At 38.7% G+C, this 25,976-nt stretch overlaps 1 protein-coding gene and 1 non-coding gene across 2 annotated transcripts in view; both read left to right on the top strand.

Annotated features, from left to right (window-relative positions):
• The first annotated feature begins 499 nt into the window (after nt 1-499).
• The window catches only part of LOC5568874 (death-inducer obliterator 1), a 29,808-nt gene continuing 4,331 nt past the window's right edge, over nt 500-25,976 (top strand). The window contains exons 1-9 of the mRNA XM_021842708.1: nt 500-700; nt 1,043-1,404; nt 10,694-13,181; nt 18,843-19,020; nt 19,515-19,865; nt 19,945-20,523; nt 20,586-20,822; nt 21,109-22,650; nt 22,715-23,021. Of these exons, the coding sequence (XP_021698400.1) occupies nt 1,143-1,404; nt 10,694-13,181; nt 18,843-19,020; nt 19,515-19,865; nt 19,945-20,523; nt 20,586-20,822; nt 21,109-22,650; nt 22,715-23,021 (5,944 nt within the window). The 5' untranslated portion in view covers nt 500-700; nt 1,043-1,142. The remainder of the gene's footprint in view (nt 701-1,042; nt 1,405-10,693; nt 13,182-18,842; nt 19,021-19,514; nt 19,866-19,944; nt 20,524-20,585; nt 20,823-21,108; nt 22,651-22,714; nt 23,022-25,976) is intronic.
• Trnaa-agc lies at nt 24,103-24,174 on the top strand. The gene has a single exon. It is a non-coding gene; the product is annotated as a tRNA-Ala (tRNA).

The following is a 25,976-nucleotide window of genomic DNA, read 5'->3' as shown; positions in this document are numbered from 1 at the left end:
AAAAACTACTATTTTAGGGGGTTAACTTAAGCGCTCGCACCGGCAATTTTCAGCAGACCAGAAATGCGCTTGATTTTACCATGTCTGTAGTTAGAATCAGATTGTTGTAAATTATTTCTGTCAAATATACCAGTAATGCGGTGAGGTGTACCGTAAACATAGTAAATTGGTCTGAATTTCCATGGTAGTTTTAAGAATGGGCGTAGTCAGCTAAAATAGTTATTTTTACCACAGAATTTTTTCCCGTGTGGGAAAAACGATTGTGCTATTTTCCCCTCGAATGTATTAATAAAAAATCATCCAATCATTTCTTTGAGTGTCCTCAACTTGCGTGCAAGTCGCGAAAATTGTTCAATGACGGCGATGATGACAGCTACTTTGTTAGAAAGAAACAAAAACACCAATCATCAAAAAACTTGCGTGTTTTGCGTGAGCGGAAAGAGCATAGCACCAAACTATCGCTGGAAACGGAACGTCCCACTTTCCGCTGCGTTCGCTCGACATCAGAAAAGAAAAATATTCACCGAAGGTACCACGCAAAAATTTGCTCGCCAAGGGAAAGCAATTTTCACTGCCCCGAAAACCGAATTTCTGATGCTTCTGGAGCGCTCAAAATAGTTCTAAAAAGTCCGCAATAGTGTCCGGGCACCGGTTCCGGTAAAGTGCGCTCCGGAAACCGTGATTCCGGAGTGGAAAATAGGTGCGTGTCTGATTTTTTCCAGGAGCTAACTCTGCTGCTGCACACAGGAAGAGAAAGATGGCGTCGCCTGCTGCGAGTTTGCTGCTGCACCTCGAAAAACAGCAACGCCAAGCGGAAAAGCAGAGGAACGATTTTGTGACGGTGGCTTGAGTTGGGCGCAGCAGGCCACGACTAGAAGCGCGAGTGTTATTTCGGAACGAAAGATCGATTTTGTGAACAAAAGTCATAATAATTGTTTTGCTTAAAAGCGATTGTAATTAAGTTTGAGCGGTTTAAAGCAAAACGAAAGTGAAACCGAAACTTGAAACGATTGCACAAAGTTTGTTTTTGTTGACACTGTAGGGAAGCAAAGGTGAATATAAATCCACCGGTCGTCGCGAAGTGATCTGGGTTAGGTTTGCTTGCGAAGCATTGTAGGAAAAGTGGCCAAAAACAGGGGGACATGTCCAGCAGTTCGGTTTTCAAGGTTTATCCGTCGTCTCCCCCTAAGTCGTCGTCGATTCACGAGGAGGAAAATCCCGTTCTGGGTGCGGAAGGAACGTCGTCTGGGAATGAAACCGGATGCAGCGCCGCGGCGGGAGTTTCGAATTCGGCGGAGGCGGAGGCCGTCGATGAGCACCTCAAAATTGATTCCAATCTGGTCATCGTGGTCGGCAAGGACGGCAGCGTACATGTGGATCAGAAAACGTTGCACAGTTTGCTCGGTGAGTGTTGGATTTGTTATTGTGTTGTATCTTGTCTCATTTGTTTACTATTTTTAAAAGGCAACCGGAAAACCCTTTCCGGTCGTTTTGTAGAAAAATTTCTTGTAAAGAGTGACTAGCAGTGATTAAGGTGAAGATGCATCGAAGCAAAACCTCAAATTTTGAAGAGCACAAATCTAGAGAACTAGGCAGCCCACCAGCGTGTGATCAATCGGGTAAGTTTTCAGCTCAAAACGCTGTCTGATTCTCTAGATTTGTTCTCTTGAAAATTTGAGGTTTGGCTTCGATGCATCTTCACCTTAACCCGTTATCGCCCATGGTATCTCACAATAGGGTCCTAAAGCCCTGTCTCAATTTTAGTACCAAACGGTTGAGTTTAGGCAGGAAACACATGTTTACACAATTTTTAAATGATTTTTGTTTGTTTAAGCCCAAAAAATATTTTTTGAGATTTTGTCATTGGGTATATTTTATTTTCCGTGTCCCTTCCGAAATGTCAGATAGGAACAATCCCAGTGGTGAAACTAAAACCCCGGTGGCATTTTTGTCGACAAAGTGAACGTCAAACATGGTCAAAAGTGTCAAGGTTCATATATGGAATAATTTTTAAAATTAAGGTTTAAATATGTTATAGCCGTTATTTGAGCTAGAAAAATTGCTAAAATGGTTGAAAGAACATGCTCTTTCATATTATTAAATAAAAACAAGAATTCATTTAAAACTTTAGGGCCCAATTGGAATTCAGCTCCGTTTTTGTTATTCATAGTCGTATTCCCATAAATTGAACCTTATTTCACCAAAAAAATCCAAGTATATGGTGGAGATCAAAAAAAATTCTTGAAAGTGTGTCGTCCATTTCTAGTTGTTCTAGAAGTTTATTTTCGAGATTAATCAAATATATTTTTATGCTCTTCGACCCATTACAATTTAAACAAGTTGAAAAAAACTGCACGTGTAGAAGAGGAATGAGGGGGTTACAAGGAACCCATACAAAAAGTGTGATATAGAGGAAAATTGAGGAGGGTGAATATGACAAAATTTTGCGTGATGTATTTTATGGATGTACCCTGATACAGAAATTGCAACATAAGGAATAAAACTTTCTGAGGCGAAAGATGCATGCCAGAACTAAATCATTTAGTGACTTCAATTCAATTTTCTGCTCTACCACGTAAGTAAGATACAGACATACATACATTTACTCTTTTTTGAAGCCATTTCAACTAAAGTCACTTTTTACGTCAAAAAGTCACTTTTTTCAACTATTTTGAGCTAAATTTTCGGGAGAAAATAATGGACCGGCCTTTTTCAATTTAGGCTAAGTTTTAAATTAGGTAATCACCAGAACATCTTCTTGTCGGTATCAAAATAGTGGTTCTAGTTCTAGGTTTCCATGTGAAAAAAACTTGTAAAAAAGTTAATCTTTCATTGAGTTCCACGTAATTTGTAATGCAGGTCGGACTCGAATATCCGGGGATTCGGATTATCCGAAATTTTAGACTCGATTAACCGGAGTATTTTTTTTTATATATTCTTGGTGTTTAGTTTTTATGCATATGCATTTAAGATAACTTAGTATTGCAATAAACAATATGAATAGTTAAGCTGTTTTGAACGTAGGTAAAAAAGAGGGTTTTAAGAAGGTCATTTTTAGTGTATTTTTCTTTTTCTTCTCAAGACTCCTAATATTCCTACAAATAATTTCTGGCTACGCCATTGCATCATATAAATAAAACAAAAATGATTATATTTAAGTTATTTTATCGCAGATATTAATAACAAAGAATAATTATTCAATGTTCTATTTGAGAGTAAAAACTTATCATGCTTCCTAGGACAGACTTTATTTGCAAACCAAACCTTTAAAAATGGTCGGATGGATCTAAGCTAGAGCATACCCTAAGGTTTTTTTACGTCGGTCGACGTCCCGCGTAAAAAACACGTTGTTTCAAAAACGGCGTGAAACCGAGTTGTTTTTAAAAACGACGTAAAAAAGACTCGTGTTTTTCGACTATTAATTTATCGTCAATTTATCGTTTTCATTGAATCGTTCATGAAATCTTGCATGCATTCTTCAAAGAAATGTGGGGCCTCCTCTTCTTGGATTTTTTGATTCACTTCGGCAGGAGGTTTTTGAAAGCCACAGAGTTTATATTTGACAATAATATGCGCGGTATTGAAGAATTTTTTATTCCAATTCGACCAACTGTCCCCGCTGTCAAGTGAATCATGAAAGTGTCCAAGTTATTTTGATTGAAATATTAGGAGATTAGTGCTATTAACTACTTTAAAAGAATAGCTCAAAAGAACAGCCTGTTAAACCTATCGTCTTTATACTAAATGTCCATTCAGCATAACGTACCTCCCATTAAACTTACTGATGGAAAATTCCAATGTCACTTATATCAACCATTTGTTCTTTTTAAGTCGGCGTTTGAATGACGCGGTTTTAAGAAGTATTTCAATCATATTCGATCTTCTATCATCATTTTTTATTTGAAATATTGATTAATGTCCAAGTATAACATTTTCCGTAATCTTGATCTGGTTACATAAAACATTAACCTTATTAGGTTGGAGAGTTTGGATGGAAATGTGAAACGACAAAAATTTTATTTTTTCTAATGTTTCAAATCGTATTGAAATTTACAAAATAAAATACTTAGGTGATACTTAGACACAACATTTTGAAAAGATGCCACCCGGAAAGTGTTTTGATGAAAAGTGTCAATTTATGAGAAGTTTTGATTTTGAATGTCGTGTCATTTACAAGTTCGACAAGTGAAAAATTGAATCGGCTGGTGGTGCTATGCCACCTGGCAAATGTGAGAGGGTTATATTGTGAAGTGACAACAATGCTTGTGGATGTTTTATAGCAGTGGAGTGCTACATAATGTTGAAGTGTTTTTCTGCACCGGACATTTTTTTCTCTACCGTCTTTTTTGGCTTGTGGAGAGTGTTTCGGGATGAACCGAAGCCGCGAGGTTATTTTAGAATCTCTGTGAGAAATTTCTTCTCGATTACCACGTGTGAATGGCACGTAGTGAAGTGTATTGGTGTCTCCGAGCGCAGAACCTTTTGTTGGACAGTTTGAAGAGAGAGGAGCGATGAATTCAATATGGACTTCAAAGGGAAATCGCTGAAATTTTAATGTGCACGAGAAAAAATAATCGAAATCAAATATGTTCAGTAAGGGGCTGTCCATTAATTATGTAAGGGTTTATGGGGGGAGGGGGGGTTTGGGATTTCTTACGCGCCATACAATTTATTTTTAATTTTCATACAAAAAATCTTACCATGGGGGGAGAGGGGGTTGAAAAACCCTGAAAATTGTCTTACGTAATTAATGGATCGCCCCTAAGAAGCGCGCCTTAAGCGATAATTTAGAAGTAGTGCGGATCGCATCGGTAGTGTTTGATATCTCGAGTGTGTAGCTTACTCCTGCGAAGATGAGCTCAACAACGGTATCCATAAAGTAGTGGAAAGGAACAACAAACTGGTGAGATCGTTCCTAATTATATAACCTTCAGAAACCATTAAATACGTGCCAGAGTCGAAAATTTAATTTTCGATTCAGGAAGTGCGAACTCATTTCAAATATCCATTTGATATCTGGGTGTTTTCATGCGGGGCTTACTGCAGTGAAAACGACCTCAGAATGTGTGTGTATGAACAGCCATTCTTGAAATGGGTTGTTGGAATTGCAGTAGAGCTATCACCTTCCATCTCCAGGGCTAAAGTTGTCTGCATCTATGTAGACATCTAAGTGTCTAGATAAATAGATGCAAACAAATTTCCTCCATAAAAGCACTGCCGGTCAGTGGGCGGTGGATTGTAAACACATACACACACACTTAGACACAACATTTTGAAAAGATTGAAAATTTGTTGAAAAAGGAATATTTATGCAAAAGTAAACTTTTCTGTTTGAAAAATTGTTGGGAATATCTTAAGGTTTTGGAAGTACAATACAAATTTCCAAATATGGTACTCAACTAGATTTACTACCTGCAGAAGATCATATTGAATATTTCCAATCTATTGGATATTGATCGTAAAACAGTAATATATTAGAATTGAAATAAAACTGATTTCGGTTGGATTTTCAAGTCACTTTTAGTCACTTTTTCGAGAATCGAAAGTCACTTTTAGTCACTTTTTTCTCAAATCTGGTCACTAAAATAACTTTTTTCGGTACCAATTTTTGCTACCAGCCCTGCTCATCACTGAACTGAGATATGAACAATCAAAATGTTCGATCACTAGCGTCATCTGTTGAGGTTTAAGGCGAATAGGTTAGTTGATCAACTTTATCGAAGACACCAATTTTGTATATAACTAAACTAAGATATAAGCAAATAAAGTTTTGGCTAACATGCGCCATCTTGGGAGTGTTTTTCCGAATTTATAAGGTTCTTTGCGAATAGATATTACTAAGTTGTTCAACTTTGTCGAAGACACCATTTTTTATCTCATCGCTGGACTGAGATATAAACGAAGCAAATAGTTGTACGCTCGAAAGTTCTTTCATATGTTGCTTATATATGCGACATTTGTTGGCGTCTGTGCGCCACCTGGTGAGTTAATCCTGAATTAAAATAGTTACCAAATGGAAATCAGAAGTCCTGTGATCAACTTTGCAGAAGACAGTTTTCTCCTAAACCTCTTTATTTTCAAGATATTTGCACTATAAGTACTGTCCTATTTTTAGCCCTGGGCTTGGAATTATATTTTCCAGGGAGCGATGAATTTTGATAATTGATCACTGTTGTTAGTAGTTTTGATTAGATGTTGGGTGAATTTCAAAGCAATGGCAACCTCTTTATTACTTCGATTTTATCTTCTGACCTAAAGATTCTGATTAAACTACTGTATTATGCAGTTGGGCTGCACTACGCTGTCACTCATCAAAATTACTTTCACTTCGGGAAAATATAATTTCAAACTGGCGAGAAGATTACAGACTGAGGGTGGGTTAGGAGCACAATCAGACCCTTGAATGTGCAATGTGGGGTAGTAATTGGGAATGCCATCGACGGTTTGTACTCTTCTACGAGGTTTTCGAAAACCAACAGGGCGCGTGCACCGGGTTGCGGATAGGAGCAAAGGGAGATCAATAGCATCTACCTAAAATAATAGAGCAAGAAGCCGTTCCATGATTAGGTAATGTTTAGCGATCTTCTATGGTGTTCTAGTACTACAAAATTCTTCACTCACTGGGAATTCTGGCCTTGATAATATCAATAGTGATAAAAACATAAAATAATACCTAATACTTAGGGCCCTATTTTATAAGTCGAGTCGATCAAAAACGACTCGACTCGAGTCACTGTCCACCAAAAATTTCGCTCGACTGGACTCTGTCACTCGAGTTTTTCGACAGTTGTCACTTTATGTGACTAGATTACTATGGGAGTCAACGGGTGACATCTGAAATATGCATGCTTGCTTTGATCGACAATGACTACAGATGAGTCACATGAAACCGCTCGATTTACAAAATAGACCCCTTAATAAGTACAATGTAGCTTCAATGTAGTAATAAATGAAATAAAATCAATTTTCTATACTTGACAAGGTTTTGAAGACAATCAATGAGTGAAAGAACTACCTATTAGAAAAGCCACATCAGCTAAGGCTATACATATACAAATGTTGGTCATAGGGTCATGGCGAACACTCGGTATGTATGTCTATGACTGATTCTTATCTAATAGGGGCACTAGAAGACCACGCGGACAACTTCGAAACAAATTATTTTTATACATCGGTCTTACGATCCGATAGGCTCAGCTATGCTGCAAAGTTTTTGTAAGCTATTCATTACTACTGTTTAATTGCACAGCGTAACAAAAATGACACTTTCGCGTGTCTCAAGGATCAAATTATGTGTCTCTAGTAGATTTTGGGTCGCTGAATCTGATGCCGTTCTCAGAAATGTTCCAGCACGTCACAATTTTTAGCTACAGGTCGCCAAAGTTGTATAAAACACTGGTTTTATTGATGTTTACATAAAATTTAAAGTATGATTTATCAAACTTTTTGTGATATAATCTACCAAACATGCTAAATAGGACTTGAACTTTCAATTTAGATACAAATCAGTTAAAATTTTACGATAAAATTTAGGTTAAAACGATTTTTTTCAACATGTTTGCAGTCTTCATATAAAATTCTTCGTTTCTCTTATATGGCATAATACAATACTTTTCTGAACCACCAAAAAGTAACATTTTACCATCGAAAACATCATGAACTTCGTTGATAATTATTGTTCTATGCATAAAGTTTGAATTCTGTGACAAATTGAGCAAACGAATTGCCGTACAAGTTGGAAAACTTGCATGCAAGTTGGCTGAAACAGTCAAATTTAGCATTTTCAACCGTCAATATCTCAAAAACTAGACGTGCCATGATATTTCTGAAAACGGCAATGGACTCAGCAACCGTTAATTTAATAAATAGCGGTATTTTGGTTTTTGAGACAAAACCGTGTTCCGCAGTGTTGTTTATAATTGTAACAAAACTATTGTAACAATTAACTCATTACTAATCACTGTTCCTATATTCTCTTTTTCTCTCCTTCTTATCTGTTGCATGATTATGAGCGTCACTAATATTATGCATGAGCATGCACAATAAGAATAATTTCAGGATTAAAAGCAGTACATGGATACCTGGATAGAATACCTTCGAAAAGGATGCTCAAAATAGAATATTTCTGGTCAGGGAAGTATTATCATCAAGGGTATGTAAATTTTTTCCATTGTTAACTCATAGATTACACAAACAAATGAACTAATAATATCAAATATTTTTATATAAATCAGCATCGTCAATCAGTGCAAAAACAGATAAAGTTTGTAAAGTTATCACCATCGATTGAATTGCGCTCTTTATAATAATGTTCAATCAGTATCAAAATCTCCTAAAGCGTCGCATCGTGCCATCAGCAGCTCTTAGAATCACTCTCATATTGTTATTATTTTGTTGTTTATAAAATTTCTAGAAAGCGATCAGCATATTCTTTCTTACTTGTACAATGGCCGATCTATTTGGATTTTTAATAAGTCAAATCAAACTTCAAAACTCAAATTAAATTGCTTTCAGCACATTTACATTTTGCAGCATTAATCGCATTACTGTGTCAAGTCCCTGGGCTTGGGATTATATTTTCCAGGGAGCGATGAATTTTGATAATTGATCGCTGTTGTTAGTAGTTTTGATTAGATGTTGGGTAAATTTCAAAGCAATGGCAACCTTTTTATTACAAAATTTAGATTTTATCTTCTGACCTAAAGATTCTGGTTAAACTACTGTACTATGCAGTTGGGCTGCACTACGCTATCACTCATCAAAATTACTTTCACTTCGGGAAAATATAATTTCAAACTGGCGAGAAGATTACAGACTGAGGGTGGGTTAGGAGCACAATCAGACCCTTGAATGTGCAATGTGGGGTAGTAATTGGGAATGCCATTGACGGTTTGTAATCTTCTACGAGGTTTTCGAAAACCAACAGGGCGCGTGCACCGGGTTGCGGATAGGAGCAAAGGGAGATCAATAGCATCTACCTAAAATAATAGAGCAAAAAGCCGTTCCATGATTAGGTAATGTTAAGCGATCTTCTATGGTGTTCTAGTACTATAAAATTCTTCACTCACTGGGAATTCTGGCCTTGATAATATCAATAGTGATAAAAACATAAAATAATACCTAATACTTAATAAGTACAATGTAGCTTTAATGTAGTAATAAATGAAATAAAATCAATTTTCTATACTTGACAAGGTTTTGAAGACAATCAATGAGTGAAAGAACTACCTATTAGAAAAGCCACATCAGCTAAGTCTATACATATACAAATGTTGGTCATAGGGTCATGGCGAGCATTCGATATGTATGTCTATGACTGATTCTGATCTAATAGGGGCACTAGAAGACCACGCGGACAATTTCGAAACAAATTATTTTTATACATCGGTCTTACGTTCCGAAAGGCTCAGCTATGCTGCAAAGTAATTTTATAAGTTATTCATTACTGCTGTTTAATTGTTTATAATTCTAACAAAACTACATAATTAACTCATTACTAATCACTGTTCCTATATTCTCTTTTTCTCTCCTTCTTATCTGTTGCATGATTATGATCATCACTAATATAATGCATGAGCATGCACAATAAGAATAATTTCAGGATTGAAAGCAGTACATGGATACCTGGATAGAATAGCTTCGAAAAGGGCGCTCAAAATATAATATTTCTGATCAGGGAAGTATTATTATCAAGGGTATGTAAAATTTTTCCATTATTAACACTTAGATCACACAAACAAATGAACTAATAATATCAATTATTTTTAAAATATTTTTATGTAAATCAGCATCGTCAATCAGTGTAAAAACAGATAAAGTTTGTAAAGTTATCACCATCGATTAAATTGCGCTCTGTATAGTAATGTTCATTCAGTATCAAAATCTCCTAAAGCGTCGCATTGTGCCATCAGCAGCCCTTAGCATCACTCTCATATTGTTGTTATTTTGTTGTTTATAAAATTTCTAGAAAGCGATCAGCATATTCTTTCTTACTTGTACAATGGCCGATCTATTTGGAATTTTAATAAGTCAAATCAAACTTCAAAACTCAAATTAAATTGCTTTCAGCACATTTACATTTTGCAGCATTAATCGCATTACTGTGTCAAGTCTTCTCCATTCCCTATACCCTACCCCAACCCTTCTTATCCTTTCCGATGGTGTTCAAGTGGTCCGCATAGACTATTACGGCCATTACCTATCCCTTACCCCGGCTTTGGACTGACTTGCGCTCTCATTGCCCCACCAAACGCTGCAAAATGAAAATGAAAATTAATCGCATTACTGTGTCAAGTCTTCTCCAATTCCCTATACCCTACCCCAACCCTTCTTATCCTTTCCGATGGTGTTCAAGTGGTCCGCATAGGCTATTACGGCCATTACCTATCCCTTCCCCCGGCTTTGGACTGACTTGCGCTCTCATTGCCCCACCAAACGCTGCAAAATGAAAATGAAAATGAAAATGAAATATAAGTACTGTCCTATTTTTAGGACGCTGGGCGGATATGGGTTAATTTAAAATGACTTTGTGTCATATATGTTTCTCCCTAAGTAATTTACGGCAAATAAATGATTTAATGCTTTCAATTTATTCAATTATCTTCTCGTCGTGCTTTTGGTTAGGTTAAGCATGCTATTTAAATAGATATTTTCAAATATGTATGATAATAATAAATTTCTGTTTTTTTTACAGCAAATGAAACAAATGACACTTCAGTCAGTGTTGTCAGAATAACATCGCCAACACCGAGTATCGAGGAAGAAATAGAGGAAGAGCGAAGATTGTTGCAAGAGCAGAAACTTCAACAAGAACTCGAATCCGGCACAGGATCTAGCGATAGCGGTTCACTTGATTCCCCGGAGTCATCTAATGCAGCTCCATCGGTTGGTGGCAAAAATGAAGCTAATCAATCCGCAGCGGGTCCAAGTGGAGTTAGTACACGGAGAAGCCATAAACCTGCGGCAGCCAAGAAGGAGGACGTAATGCTAGATGATGATGGAGAAACTCCGCACGTCAGTATGATGGTAGAAGGGTTTTATCCTCCCGACGAAGCGAAAAAGTTTGCCGAAGAAGTGCTCACTTTGGCTGGACTGCGTAAGCCATTGCATGTAGAAACTCGAATCGATTATGAATTTCATCGATACGTCGTGGCCAACGATCATTGTTATACTCCACTAACATCACCAAGTCAGAAATTGCCACCACGTCCATACTACGAAGATTTGGATTCACCTATCGAAATACGACCCGGCGACGATACTTTGTCTACTGATGTCCAAAACATTCAATCAACTGCTGCGGAGGGAACCAGTGGTACTAGTCGAAAGAGAACCCCGAGTAAAGCCATTGCTTCAACGTCAACCAGTAAATCGCGACGCAAAAAATCCTTTAACAAGGATGAGATCAATGACGCTGAAGACCTTCAAAGCATTCTAGAGGATTCAGACTCGGATTATTCTGCGGAGAGTTCATATCCTGAAGAGGATGACAATGATAGCGATTTGGACTTTAGCATTTCCGGGAGATCGCCGAAGAAGCGCAAATCGGTTTCACATAGTAAACATCCAAAGAGTGCTTCTAAAAAGGACGAGTCGCTTGATTTGGGCAAGAAGAAAACTGTCAAATCGCCGAAGAAATTTGAACCGAAAACTCCGACTTCTATGCTTAACAAGACAGGAGGAGTTCCGAGAACATACGGTTCAAAGCGTAACTTGCAACAGCATTTATCAGTACCGGCAACTCAAGTGTCTGCAAATGTGGTCCCAGCAGTTTCTGCTCCTGTTCATGCTCCTGCACCTACGATAACGATCATTAAAAAGGATCACAAGAAACCTGTCAAGCCAGCTCATCACAACCAAAAGCTGATAAGTGATATGACGTCTCTGTTCTCTACTCCAGACATCATCAAAAAAGTCGGTCCTGGGGTTGGTCGTTCTGCTTCGCATGCTCTTACTCCCACTACAACACCAGTGATAATGCCCAGCACTTCAAACACGATCCGAGTGGTAACGCCCAATACTTCAGAAACGATACGATTGGTAACGTCAAACACTTCAAAATCGATCCAAGTGATAACGCCTAGCACTTCAAACACGGTCCGATTGGTACCAGCACCGAGTACTTCGAACACGATTCGAGGTTTCGTGCAGCTTACACCCGCAATAATCCGTGGATCACAAAAGCTACCGGCTCACATTTCGATTCAAACCCACACCAGTGCTTCCGAAGAACACGATAAACGTTTAGATCTCATTGATTCGATTGTTCAGCAAGAACTGAACCATTCGGATTCAAAGCTTCCACTACAGCAACCTGCTCAGCCCACCATGACGGAGGATATTGTGAAAATGTTGGAAAATAACCTCCCTCCTGGTGGTGTTCAGGAGTCTGTTCTCCCTATTACAGACAACAGTATTTTGGCCGCACTCGGCTCCAATGACGATGGTCTTCCGGAAGATCTCTTACAACACGTTGCCGAGCTTGCCGAACATAAAGAACTTCAAGAAATTCTAGATAAACAAGTCTTGGGGGTTATAGGAACCGATCCTCCAATCCCACCTACTGCTCCTCCTTTACCCGTTCCCTCCACGTCAACCATGATACCAATCCCAGTTTCTCAGCAACCGTCAATCCCCGCTTCAACTACGAGCAGCAATCCATCATCTCTAACAAATCCAGAATCATTACCAACAATGACCGTTAAGGAGCAACTGATGCCACGAAAGGAAGCTATCCAAATCCGGCGGAGTGATGGTCGCATCATCACTTTACCACCCATTGAAGCACCTGCAACTCGATCAGCTAAACGTCGCGCTCAGGCTGGAACTAGCTCTAGTGCGTCCTCTACTTCAGTGTCAGCAGCTTCGCACACGACAGTGGCCCCGTCAACTAGTGCCACTCAACTATCAGCTACTCAACACAGCAAATCGTCTAAACAGTCGACCAAGGTTAGTGCCGGATCGATATCTTACGACGATGGATCCGGCAGTTTGATGATCGACGAGTCGCGAGGGAAAGGTAACCGAAGTGGCACCTCCAGCAGAAGGACCTCGGAATCGTCCTCCACATCGGGTCGCGGTAAACGGCAAAGCACGGTGGCAGTTGCTGCGGCCATTGCAGCCGCTGCCGAAGATGACGTCGAGTCGGATTCGAGTTGGAACTCGGAAGATGATCCGAACAGGTTAGTTATATCTTCCGGAAGTTGAATTTACCGTGATCGCCTTATATTCTGTGCACTTGAGTTTTTTCAAATTTCAATCAGCTGTCGATCAACTTTAGATCTTAGCTATGAGGGAAATATTTATAGCAAAGCTTGTAACAGGTCTCTTTTTAGAGACTAGATCACTATTCTAATGCAAGTATTTAAGGCTTAGTAGCCCATCATTCGTTTTGGCAACAATGATGACTTTTCAGCTTGCATTTCAAAGTGATAAAACTCAGTCTTGATAGTTTATATTGACTTGAAAATGTATCACTGTACGCGCTAACATGCTTAAAGTATGCTGATACATTTTCAGCTGTGTCAGTGCAAAACCAACTGATTTTCTTTGATTCGAAATCGTCAGATGAATTAGCAACAATCATCAACGACGCGTAGAAATTTCAATGATGGCCTACTTCGCCTTAAGGCCGCGTGATAATTTATATGGTATAGACGCACAAATCTCTCGGATGTAATCCAACGGACATTCTGCGTCGTTGATAGAATTGACGAACATTTCAAATAATTAATCTATTTAAAGTGAACATTCATACTATTGGTGACGATCAGTTTGCATTTTGCTAACCAGGATGATCCGTAGCCACTCTTACTATTAGCTAGCTAGACACATCGTTATCATATACGACGTAGGCAATATAACTCTGAGGAAAATGACTAGTAGATTCTCTGAGTAGAAATAAGCGGCGACAATCTTATTTTAATATGGTTTTTACATTTCCATAATAAGGAATACCTCTTTTGTAACAATGGTATAAATCTGGGAGGGAGGCACCGATACTACACACGAAATATGACACAAAGTTATTTCGAACTGCAAGAAAACTCCAGCTTGCCAACGACAATCAAGGCAGACTTGATGAAAATCGCTAGTTTTCTTTTGTTGTGTTCCTTCGATCGTTCTGGATAAACATGAAAAAGGGCCAAAGTTTTCTATGCATTTCATTTTCGTTTTTATTGGAAAAAGTAAAATGATGCGTATTTGAATACTTTATATTCAATCAGAATAAAAGGTGCTATTGTGACATTACTTTTGAGTAAGCATGAATAGCTTTTCAATCGATTTTTTGTCACATTTGATAAAATGCAAAAATATGTTTTAACCGAATACGCGATTTTATCATGTTTGTCCATTGTTTTAGATCTGGGCTCACAGTGACAGTTCGTGACAGCAGAATCTCGGCTTACCTTGACGTACATAAATTTCGTATCGGTTTCTCCCTCCCAGGTATAAATAATCTAATTCCAGCTTCATTTTCGCAAAATTTACAAGTAGAAAGTAGGCGTTGTGAAGCATTGCATTTGTCACCGAAAAGTGAATCTTGTAGGAGACTGTAATAGAAGCCTAAGGTAACTTTACTCTAAATATTCACTATAATAATGACTATGGAAAGCAAGACGCTGTGATCGATCATTAGGGCACACTTGTTAGTTTTGAGAAATTGTTGAACAGACAAGGACAATGACTAATTTATTTAAGGATATATGAACGTAATGACTAATGAATACTTTCAACAATAAAAAAACGAATGAACTACACACTTAGAAAATATCACCGACTCCGGTAATTTTTTTACCGAAATATAAACCGCTGAGCGCTCGGTAATGCTTTCGGTAAAGTTAAGAATTACCGAACAATCTGTAATTTTAATCGACACACAGCTGTCAAAAAATTACAATATGTTCGTGAACTATTACCGAACGAAATGTTAAATAAATTACCGAACACATTGTTCATAACAGCAGGCAGTCGGAATGAGGTCATAAAAAACAACAGTGAACTTCATATTGATGTTAAATCTAATATATCGATTTATTTCGCATTTCTGCTGCTTTCGGTTGATGAATATAAAATATTAAACACCATCAATGGGCTCTGGTAGGACATTGTTCCACAATCCTGGCTGTTCACTCCTCATGAAGAAAACTGGTGCCACCGATTCCGGCATGATCGTTATTATGTCGCTGCAATCCGGAAACGTAAATTGTAAATTATTCCATCTTAACGCATTATAAAAGCAACTCCAAGGTCATACTTACGAAAAACAAGCACTAGACGTTCACCCCACTTCTGTAGTTTTTTGAAAAACAGTTTTAATGACCGCAAAAACAGAATATTAAACAGTACCGGATGCAATACGATGTTGTTGATTAGCGCCGCAGTACGGAAAAGAAATACCAGACGCTGATTCCCTGCTGCTGTAGTCTTTCTCAAAAACAGTGTTCACGGCCTCAAAAACAGAAAACCTATTAGACAGTATCGGATGCAATAAAATCGTGTTGACAAGCACTTCGAAACAAATATGGCGGCAACAGAAATTCCAAATTACCGTTTGTTCGGTGAAGCATTGAGCACTAAGAACTGAAGTACGGTAAAGAATTACAGTCTACGGCGAATCTAAATGATTTACAGTTGTTTTCGGTAATGAAACGACGATTTCGGTAAAAAATGAGAAATATTGTTTTGATTTTTTTATTTATTCAAGGTTGGTCGGTAAATCTTGTTTGTAATACCGAAACCTCAGTTAAATATTTATTTACAGTACGTTTCCGGCAAGAAAATTTACCGAACAACGAGATAAAATCTAAGTGTGTAGAAATATTACTAAACAGCCTAATTTTGTTTAGACTTGACGACAATTGACATTTTGGACTCTAATCTTACGTAAAAGACAGGAGTAATCAGAATAGCATGACTAAAAAGGACACTTAAATGACAAATTATTCAAAATCATTTCGACTAGACAGTATTAGTAATGACCGGGCATTGCAGAATTCGCTCTCATTTGAGTATGAAGCACGATCAAAGCAACCAAAGAAAAATATCCCATCTGTTGCGGTCCACGATCGTCATTGTATCGCAAGGTGTAACAAGTCTGATAAATGGAAGCAGCGAGCGAGAGCCCCAAAGAGAGAGCGATGATAAAATCTATTTTTCTCGCTTGTTTACCGTTGGGGGTAGGTGTTTTTCTTTACTGGCCCGATAAACAATCCACGAAGTTCCAATAGCAATAGTGTCCCCAGGCTTGGAGCATGTTTAGACAGGTTTTATCATGCACTACTATCCCCCCAATCCGATCAAAGTTGTAGCAGTATACGACAAACAGTCTCTCATATTGTGCAGCATGTTATGATAGTTACAGAGAGCGATACGTGAGAGATTCTCTCAATTTTCTCAGGATTCAATCCCTGGTAATGACACTACTACACTACTATTTCAAACAAATTCTGATGGAGTTGCTGATTTTCATAATGCTTTCTTTCCTCAGAAGCAAGGGAATATGGGTATTTTAAAAAAATTACCACGTCACAATACTAATAAAAACAGTTTATGTGCGCACCATAGCCTAGTGAGTCTGAGTATTGGTCCTGGTAGAGAGGAAACTTGGCAATAGCCAGACCGAGGGTTCAGCCTTGACAAGTTAAGCTGTCAGGCAGCTCCTACTGAATAACATACAAAAAAAATACATTCCATGAATTTTCTAAGGTTGATTGTATCTGTGTTCGAATGCCAAATGGAAACTTAAGCTAGGAAATTTCTTTGTTTAGAACTGTGAAAGTACTCTGAGAACACATAACAGCTGAGTCTGACACCGTCCGAAAGTTGTTATGCCAAAAAGTACTAGCTCACAATGGCTATAAATTTGTTGACTTAACCCGACCTCAACATACGTATATGTTACTGACTGCAAAGCGCCGGAATTTATGCCAGTTGTTGTTGTTTGATGAAGGGGACTTTAACCCGATGGTCATTCGTCCCTTAGGGCCTAGTACAATACTCATTTAGGCTCGTTGCTTAAAGGCTGTTATAAGGTACCAAACTCAAATAATTACAGCCTCAAATGTTGTTACAGTGTTGTTTTTTTGTGGAAAATGTAATCGAAAATTCCAGAATATTCTTTTGAAGAATTGTTGTGGTGCTCTATAATATATCTCGTAGAGTTCAATAAAACATTTCAAAGCGTTACTGATAGACAGACAACTCTGGGATTTTATACTGATATAATATATATAATATATATGATGCTCCTACATATTTTTTGTTTCTTCATAAGACTTTGCATCCTCTAGTGGAATATGTCAAGTCTTTAACATAAAAGCTTACTGATCAAAGTGAATTGTATCTAGAATACAGTTCATGCAGTGCTATTAAATGTCAACATTTTTGAAAACTTAAAATGCTTATAGCACCTTCTTCTTCTTCTTTCTGGCGTTACGTCCCAACTGGGACAGAGCCTGCTTCTCAGCTTAGTGTTCTTATGAGCACTTCCACAGTTATTAACGGAGAGCTTACTGTGCCAATGACCATTTTTGCATGCGTATATCGTGTGGCAGGTACGAAGATACTCTATGCCCTGGGAATCGAGAAAATTTCCTTTACGAAAAGATCCTCGACCAGCGGGATTCGAACCCACGACCCTCAGCATGGTCATGCTGAATAGCTGCGCGTTTACCGCTACGGCTATCTGGGCCTTATAGCACCTTCCCAAGCGATTTATCGCATCAGCAAATTTTGCCAACCGATAGTAATTTGGAAAAAGTCACCAGGAAAAACATTTTCCGATGACTTTTTCCACGGGGAAGGCTGATGTTTCCAATATTCAATTGTCAAAGTCACGTGATATAATTGACATCTAACAGCTCTGTTTATGATAGTTACTGTTACTGAATCCCATTAAGCGTAAAGCCTTATTTGCTGCTGAACAGAAATCGCTAAAGGAAATTTTTGCCGATTCCTTGCAGAAATTTTCTACAGCGACTCCCGTTTGAACGGACATTTCTTCTCAACTGCGTACTGCGATCAGAAAAATGCGTTTTATCGATTCATTGCAGGAATTCCCCATGTGTCAAGATAGGCCAATAGATTACTTTTCAGCAGCGAATCAGGCATAACTCTCGATAATCAAAATCATTGGGTCTACCACAAAAGGCCGAATCACAAAAAGACGAATCACAAAAGGCGGAATCACAGAAAGCCAAAACTAGAAATCCTTTATAAGAGAGATTCGCGGAAGCTGACATTTCTGTCAAAGTGTGAGCCAATCGAGCAGCGAGAGCTGTCAAAGTGTGAGCCAAACGAACATGCGTTATGTTTGTTTTGAACTTTTCTTGAGGAGTAATGTTATCCACTTGAAATTATTTCGGTAAAAATAATTTTGCATGAAGCAAAATAAATGAAATATTTTTCTTTATTAAATTTTTTTCAATGCGATTTTTAGTTGTTAATTTTTTGGGCTGTTTATTAGTTTGAATGTGTAGCTCAAAGATCTATAACGAAACAAAATAATATTTTTAGCGATGAGGAAGTCATGTCCGTGTTACAATATTGTTCTCGACGCCGAGCAAAATCAGCACTGCTGGTCTGTTGCCAAATATTTCCATTTTACTTCCGCGTATCTCTCTATATAGGATCACTAGCCAAAACCACATAAAGCAAAAATTTTAAAATCAATTTTATTGAAAACCACATGGTGCATGGTTTCCGGGCCCCCAAATTAGGAAAATAAATTTCAAAGTATCATACTAGTTTTTGATGGGTTTTAGTAAAAGTGCACAGAATTTGGCACGGTCACGATAAATAAACTAAAACTATTTCGACTATTGTGTGTCTTCTTTTCGCAGACTGTGGTGCATTTGTAAGCAGCCTCATAATAACCGTTTCATGATTTGCTGTGACACATGCGAAGAATGGTTCCATGGCAAATGCGTCAACATCACCAAAGCCATGGGTCAGCAGATGGAGGAGGATGGCGTCGAATGGAGTTGCCCCAACTGCTCCAAGAAGAAGCAGGAAAAACAGGTAAGAGATGCTGTACGACGTGATTGCACTAATTACGAAAATTATCTGATTTCGTTCGCCACATTCTGTTTTATGACGCCTTTATTGTGTGTATGCTTCTATGCGTGTGCAAGGTTTATGGACACAATGGGATTAATATCCTTTTTTATTATTGTTCTCCTGTCCGGCTCCCAATTATGTTAATTTGTCCCACAACTCCCGTACATTTGTATTGCTTTCAGGAAAAATTAGTTCCTTCGTTTAAGATGAAACCTTACTCTAAATTTGCGAAGAGAAAGAATCGAATATTGTAAATTAAAACTTGAATGTTTCGAACTAGTACCTATTAATTACCTATGTAATAATGTGTAACAATAAATGGTTATTCCTCTTATTTGGAAAACGGTGTTGAACCAATTGACCTTTTTAAGTTAACATTCGCCACCAAAATTTATTTTCTTTAAACTCCGTTATTTTATGTCCTTCCAACGGTTTCTCTCACTTTCACTTTATAGCAACCAAAGATGACAGAATTTTTGGTGTCGAGCAGTAGTACTACGAGCATCAGTGCAGTACTGGCAACGGCAGCTGGCCAAACTACGCCAAAAGTAGTTGCGGTTTCCATGTCGGGATGCGTCGTTTGCGGCAGTGAGTCGAGGATAAGCTCCGTTTACTGTAGCGATGAGTGCATCCGGAAACATGCCGGCATGGCAAACAGTTCAGTAGCCACAACAACGCCCCTATCCTCTACCGCTTCATCACCTACTCAGAGCATTGGCGGATCTACTACCAAAGAAAAGCAGAGAGATCGATCAACTACGGAAGTTGAACGCAAACAGGACCCGACAAATGTACCTAAACGACCGGTAAGTGGAATCATGTTAATGTAGACTTCTAGATAATTCGTGGTTAACTTAACGGAATCTGTATTCTATCTCTTTTCAGTTGTACGTTATAGAACGTAAAACTGGCCGTTGTAAAAACATTCCAGCTACGGAGAATCTCAAGGAGTGGCTGTTGAAAAATCCAACGTTTCTGGTCGTTACACCGGGGAGTCCCCAAGAAGCCATAATTCTTGCCAAACAAGCAGAAGTACGTAAGCAGCAGTTAGTAAAAGAAGCGCAGAAGAAAGCTGCCACTCTTTCCCCGGGCACTGGGCATAGTTCAGCTGGAAAAGTACAATCACAGCTGAAGATAACGGACCAAAAAAAGCTAACAATAGCCTCCCCTACAAGTCAGCCGAAGCAGCAACAGCCGCAACAACCTCCGAAACCACATGTGAGAACATTTTCAAGAGTAGTCGCTGGAACTCCCGTTGCAAAGGCTGCTCAATTGGCCTCTAGCATCAAACCGACAGTGGCATCGACTCCGAAACCGTCTGCAAGCAGTACGCCAAACTCTTCGAGTGGCAGTGAGCATGGTGGTAAGAACCAACGTAAGACTCCTGAAGCGAAGGCGTCAGTGAAACAACCGACTGTCCCTGTCGGAGAAAACATTCGAGAGACCGCCAAGAAAACTCTGAAGGTAGAATATTTGAATTTAAATGCCATGATGAGAGGTAAATTAACGTCTCCATTCCTTTTTAGAAACATCTCCTCCAACGATCGTCGGAAATAACCGAGAAGGACGTTGTGCGGCTTACTGAGCAGGAAATCGAGAAATTTGTAGAGGAAGTCGAAGAGGAAATGTTCCAATTCTTCAACAAGGACACCGGCACAAAGTACCGTGCGAAGTATCGGACACTAGTGTTCAACATCAAAGATCCCAAAAATCTATCGCTGTTCCAGAAGATTTGCGAGAAGCGAATCGGGGCGAAGCAGTTGGTAAGTGATACATGTATGTTTTATTTACATGCATGAAAAAAAAACATGCTAAAAAGCAATTTGCTCCAAGTCATCTTCAGCATTGCCAGGCGTATTGTAGAGCTTCATCTTCGTCGGCTTTGGATAAAAGTTTCAAGTTCTTTGCTATTAAAGAGAGCTTGTATGTGCTAGTCGTGAACAAAACCTTACAAATCCTATTTCTTAGACCACCAAAAGTTTACAAATCTGATCAAGGCACTTATTCTACATGTTCTGTTTCGTTTTGTTTTATTCTCTTGAACAACAGGCACGCATGACTCCGGAAGAATTGGCTAGTCAGGAACTGGCTCAATGGCGAGAGAACGAGAACAAACATCAGTTGGAGATGATCAAAAAATCGGAACTGGATTTACTGGCATGTGCAAAGAATTATGTCCTCAAAACCCACAAAGGAGAAGAAGTCATCGAAGGCAAACGTGACGACCGGTTGCAGCTCGATCCAACCACTGCCGTTGAGGATGTGGTAGCCGTGCTGAACAATTCTACTGTTAGCAGTACAAGTGAGGTGGATAGCACACTTTCGCCATCGATAGACAACTATCGCAAAGATTACGATTTCCACGGAAAGTATTCAAGTGGGCTTTATGGAACTGGCTCTATAACTAGTTCGACCGTGTCCGGAACGAATACAACTGCCACCGGCAGTGGCACTGGATCGTCTTCAACTTCCTCCGCCAAAAAGAAGGAGTCTCGGCGAAGCCGGAGTAGAAGCAGAAGTCGCGACAGAAGCAAGGATCGATCGAGGAGCCGTTCAAAGCATAAGAGACGCCGCAGCCGAAGTCACGAACGCCGGAGTAGATCTCGCGATCGGGATCGAGATCGTGAGAGGCATCATCGCGACCATAGGTCTGAACACCACAAGTCTGATCATAAATCTGAACACAAGTCGGCGCATCACAAGCCCGACCACAAATCTGAGCATCATCATCATCACCATAAAAAGCACGATTCGAGAGATTCTAGAGAAAAATCCGTTAGTGAAAAGACGAAAGAGGAAGCCTCTTCAAGTGTTTCCTCTGAAAAGGACAAGCAGCTCAAGAAAGTGGACAACAAACCAGAAAGTTTTAATTTGATCGATCAAATTTTATCTTCTGCTGGAGGCAGTGGTAGCAAACAGGTTGATGCTTCCGAAAAAAGTAGCAAAGCTGAACCTGAAGTTGCACCTGTTGTACCAGCTGAGCAAGATCAAGAACCGACCAGTACGGTAACAATTCCCACGCCTCCACATTCCACCAGCTTTGACAACGAGTCTCCAGTCAACGACTTTCCTTCATCAGACACGGATGGAAACGTTGAGAAGGGCCTATTTGTTCACTGGACAGGAAATGTACATATGATCGATGTCGCTTCGGTGGAAATGTCTATCCGGTCAGTAAGTGGAGATGTGGAAGAGGTTTCGAATAAAATCCCCGAAGATTTGGAGATTGTTGGTACGATAAGACCAGAAATGGTGTGGAACTACATTGGACAGCTTAAGAGGCAAGATAACTATAAAATTTGTTTAGTCAGATTCCAATCTAACGACACCGTCGCTTACGAAGAGCTCTATACTAATCTATTAAATCGTGGGAAATTTGGCGTGTTTGAAAAATTCCCCTCTGCCATCAAGGACTTTTATATTTGCCCGTTGCCAGCGGAAAAAATGATTCACATGATTTTGAAACCTCTGCGAGGCGTTGGCATCATCGAAGGTGACAAAAAACCGAATCTTCTGCTAGGCATCATTGTACAAATCATAAGATCTAACAGCGGAACTGCATCTTCTGGTGGGAAGTCAATTGCCGCCAAGGTAGGCCAGCAATAACAGCATAATTTTTCTCCTAATTTATTGACCTCGATTATTTTGTTTCTAGACACCTCGACGACAAACCAAGGGAACAACTAGCAGTAGTTCTACGGCTGTTTCGGCGTCTTTTGCACTGATGCAGCAGGTCATAACGAAATATGCGACAGTGAATAAGAAAGTTCTGACTCCAGAATCCGGAACGACGAGTAGTTCACCCTCCGGAAGTCCTCGATCACCGGTGGCATCAACTTCGTCTGCATCCGTTGCTACGGTTGCCACAAAATCCGAATTAAAACTGTCACGAACCTTGTCGGAATCTTCGGATCACGGAGAAGTGGACATGGACATCATTAAGGCGCCAGTTGTAGCCAAAGGTAATATTTTATGCAGGGCTGGTAGCGAGTCACTTAATAGTCACTCAATCACTATTTCTGACCTGGTACACTATAAAGTAACCAATGTCACTTATTTGAAAAAAAAAGTATAAAGTCACTGTTTCCGTGATCTGATGATAAAGCAATGATCATCGGGATCTGCCTTTAAACTCTAGTAGTAGAACTGTAATGTTTTATATATACAGATTTGGTTGTTGTTCTAAAACAAACATTTTTTCGAAAACATGAATTCTTGTCAATATTGTGCGGACATTGCCTACAGAGTGTCTGAAATTAATTTGTTGTGTTCTGGAAGAAATTTGTGATAATGGTTCAGAAAAAAAATTGAAATTTTTATGACGGCTGAATTTACTGGCGAAAGCGTATTTGAAAGAGGTTTGCCAGGAAACCAGGACCAATTCCTGAAAGCAGGCTTGATAGAAACTCCTCTGCGAGGCAAAGAGGAAGCGATTTTTTTGTTTTTCTGAGGAGAAAAAACAACTCAAAATTTTTAACACAGATCCTCAAGCGACTCAGGCGAGAGTGCAACAAAATTGAGGATTTTTTCAGGTACTCTTTCTCTCTTGTTGCGATGCTCACCTTTGCTCACGCTTCAAAAGAATTCTTGAGTCTGTCGCCCAAACAAACAGTCCTCGGGGAGTTGTGAGAGCATCCTTTTTTGATGGAATTTTACTCTGTTGTTTGCTCTGTTGTATTTCACCGAACTCTAATGATGTTGAGCAGCATTATCAAGCCTGCCTGAAAGTCCTGTTGAGTTCAGTGAAATTTCTGGAGTAATAAACGTCGAATTTCGGAAGGATATCTCTTACCTTCCTATTGATTGAAATTGAACAAAAGTTTTTCAATAAAAAAGTCTTAAACATATTTGAAATTTCAACCCAAAATATTTAGGGATGGGATTTGAACCCAGGACTCTTGTATGCTAGACGAGCGCTTTACCAACTAAGCTACCGCGCCACTTGGTAACGCAATAACTGAGTCCAGATGAAAGGGATCTGCGTGATCTGTGTGGATTTGAATTCTAAAACTTGTAACCAACTCAGTTATTGGGTCACCAAGTTGCTCGGTAGCTTAGTTGGTAAAGCGCTTGTCTAGCATACAAGAGTCCTGGGTTCAAATCTCAGCCGAGCACGTGGATTTTTTCATAATTTCACCCATAATTTTAAGCTACTTTTTTCTCCAGTAAAGGAGAGAAATTTTCACTTGGCTGCTGGATTTATAATTACATCTTACTCGACGAGTTACATAATGTATAATTGTGTAAAACTAAAATTATGTTGAGGGGAAATTTCCATATCCCTTTTAAGGACTGTTCATTTTATAAAGTGGAAACTTTGTCTATGCTATATCTTTTTTATTTATTGATAAAATCGTAATCGGTTTTCTGTGTATCGTTCAACTACGATGTTATGAAAATATAAGATTTTAAAGTATGCTTTTGGATGAAGAGCTAAACAGTTTTTCCAAAAACTCCTAAGAAAAGCTGTTCGTCAAAGTTTAACATTATTTTTCGCATAACAAAAATCCTATTTTTTATGAACGAATTGTACGTTTGTATCCTTTACTATTCTACTAAGGGTATATCTTTAAAAAAATAATTATATTCCACCGTTCTCTGACATTAGGTACCTTTAGTGATTTACCCATTTATGGCCAAATTTGCTGATACACCATCCTTTCACTCCCAGCAAGAGAGAAAAGTAAAAAGTGTGTTCAAAACTACTTTGGATTACTAAAGAAACTATGTTTCGTGAGTTTAAACCACAGTAGTTAAGTATAATTTTTACTGTTTGTGGTAGTTTTGGATATGGTTTCGGATATGGTGTATGGATACTCTGAAACAGTAATGAAAAAGCGATGGCCTGAACTCCTTACACTTCAGTTTTTTGCAAGTTTTTCACTTTAAGTTTGTACAACGCACCGAATGAATATTTCCACCTTCTTGCCGTTTCAAATGAAAACCAAAATGGCGGGACAGTTTTTATGCTATACGCATGATTAGTTGAACCAACAATGAAGGAAATTGAAACAAATAAAACTTTCATTTGACTTAATGATTTTCTTTTGTTGTTTCAAAAAATTTCTAGTCAGGATTGTTCCCACTAAATTCAACAATATTTTTGAGTTATTATGATAAAAAACATTGTTGTTCCAACGCGTTTTTGAATTGCAACAAATTAAAAATGTTTATTGAAAACAACACAAAAATTTATAATTTTGAATAGCTGTTAATTCTCTGCGTGCATACAGTCTTAACCTACACGCAAAAAAATTGTGCGGTAAAAACTACCATTTTAGGGGGTTAACTTAAGCGCTCGCACCGGCAATTTTCAGCAGACCAGAAATGCGCTTGATTTTACCATGTCTGTAGTCAAAATCAGATTGTTGTAAATTATTTCTGTCAAATGTATCAGTAATGTGGTGGGATGTACAGTAAACATAGTAAATTGGTCTGAAATTCCATGGTAGTTTCAAGAATGGGCGTAGTCAGCTAAAATAGTAATTTTTACCACAGAATTTTTTCCCGTGTATGCTTTCTTATGCGCATTCGTCTAACGCGTGGGCGTGTTTTCTTATCTCGAACGCAGTCCTAAATAACTATATTCGTTCCTAGACGGATGATGCAATTGCGTTATGTACATGTGATCCTTTTATCGGATTTGGCTATTCATTTCATCTTCTCGTCTTATCGTATCGACATCGAGCGGGTCTCGACAGGCTGTTAGATTTTACTGCTTTTATGATTCAAACCGCTGCTAATCTCGCGGCGATAGAAGTTGATCAATTTTTTACCCGACCTGACCCATCAGAACACCGAAATAACTCCGGCCATCGGAAATAAATTGGTCCACTTATGCAAGCATATGAAACTAGAAGCTTTTGGATTACATTTAGTGAAAACCGCATCTAAATCAGTTGAATTGATAATAAATA

Source organism: Aedes aegypti, chromosome 2 (genome assembly GCF_002204515.2).
Source record: "Aedes aegypti strain LVP_AGWG chromosome 2, AaegL5.0 Primary Assembly, whole genome shotgun sequence".
Classification (NCBI taxonomy): domain Eukaryota; kingdom Metazoa; phylum Arthropoda; class Insecta; order Diptera; family Culicidae; genus Aedes; species Aedes aegypti.
The sequence above is the reverse complement of the archived record's forward strand: the minus strand, read 5'-3'. Positions and strand labels throughout refer to the sequence as shown.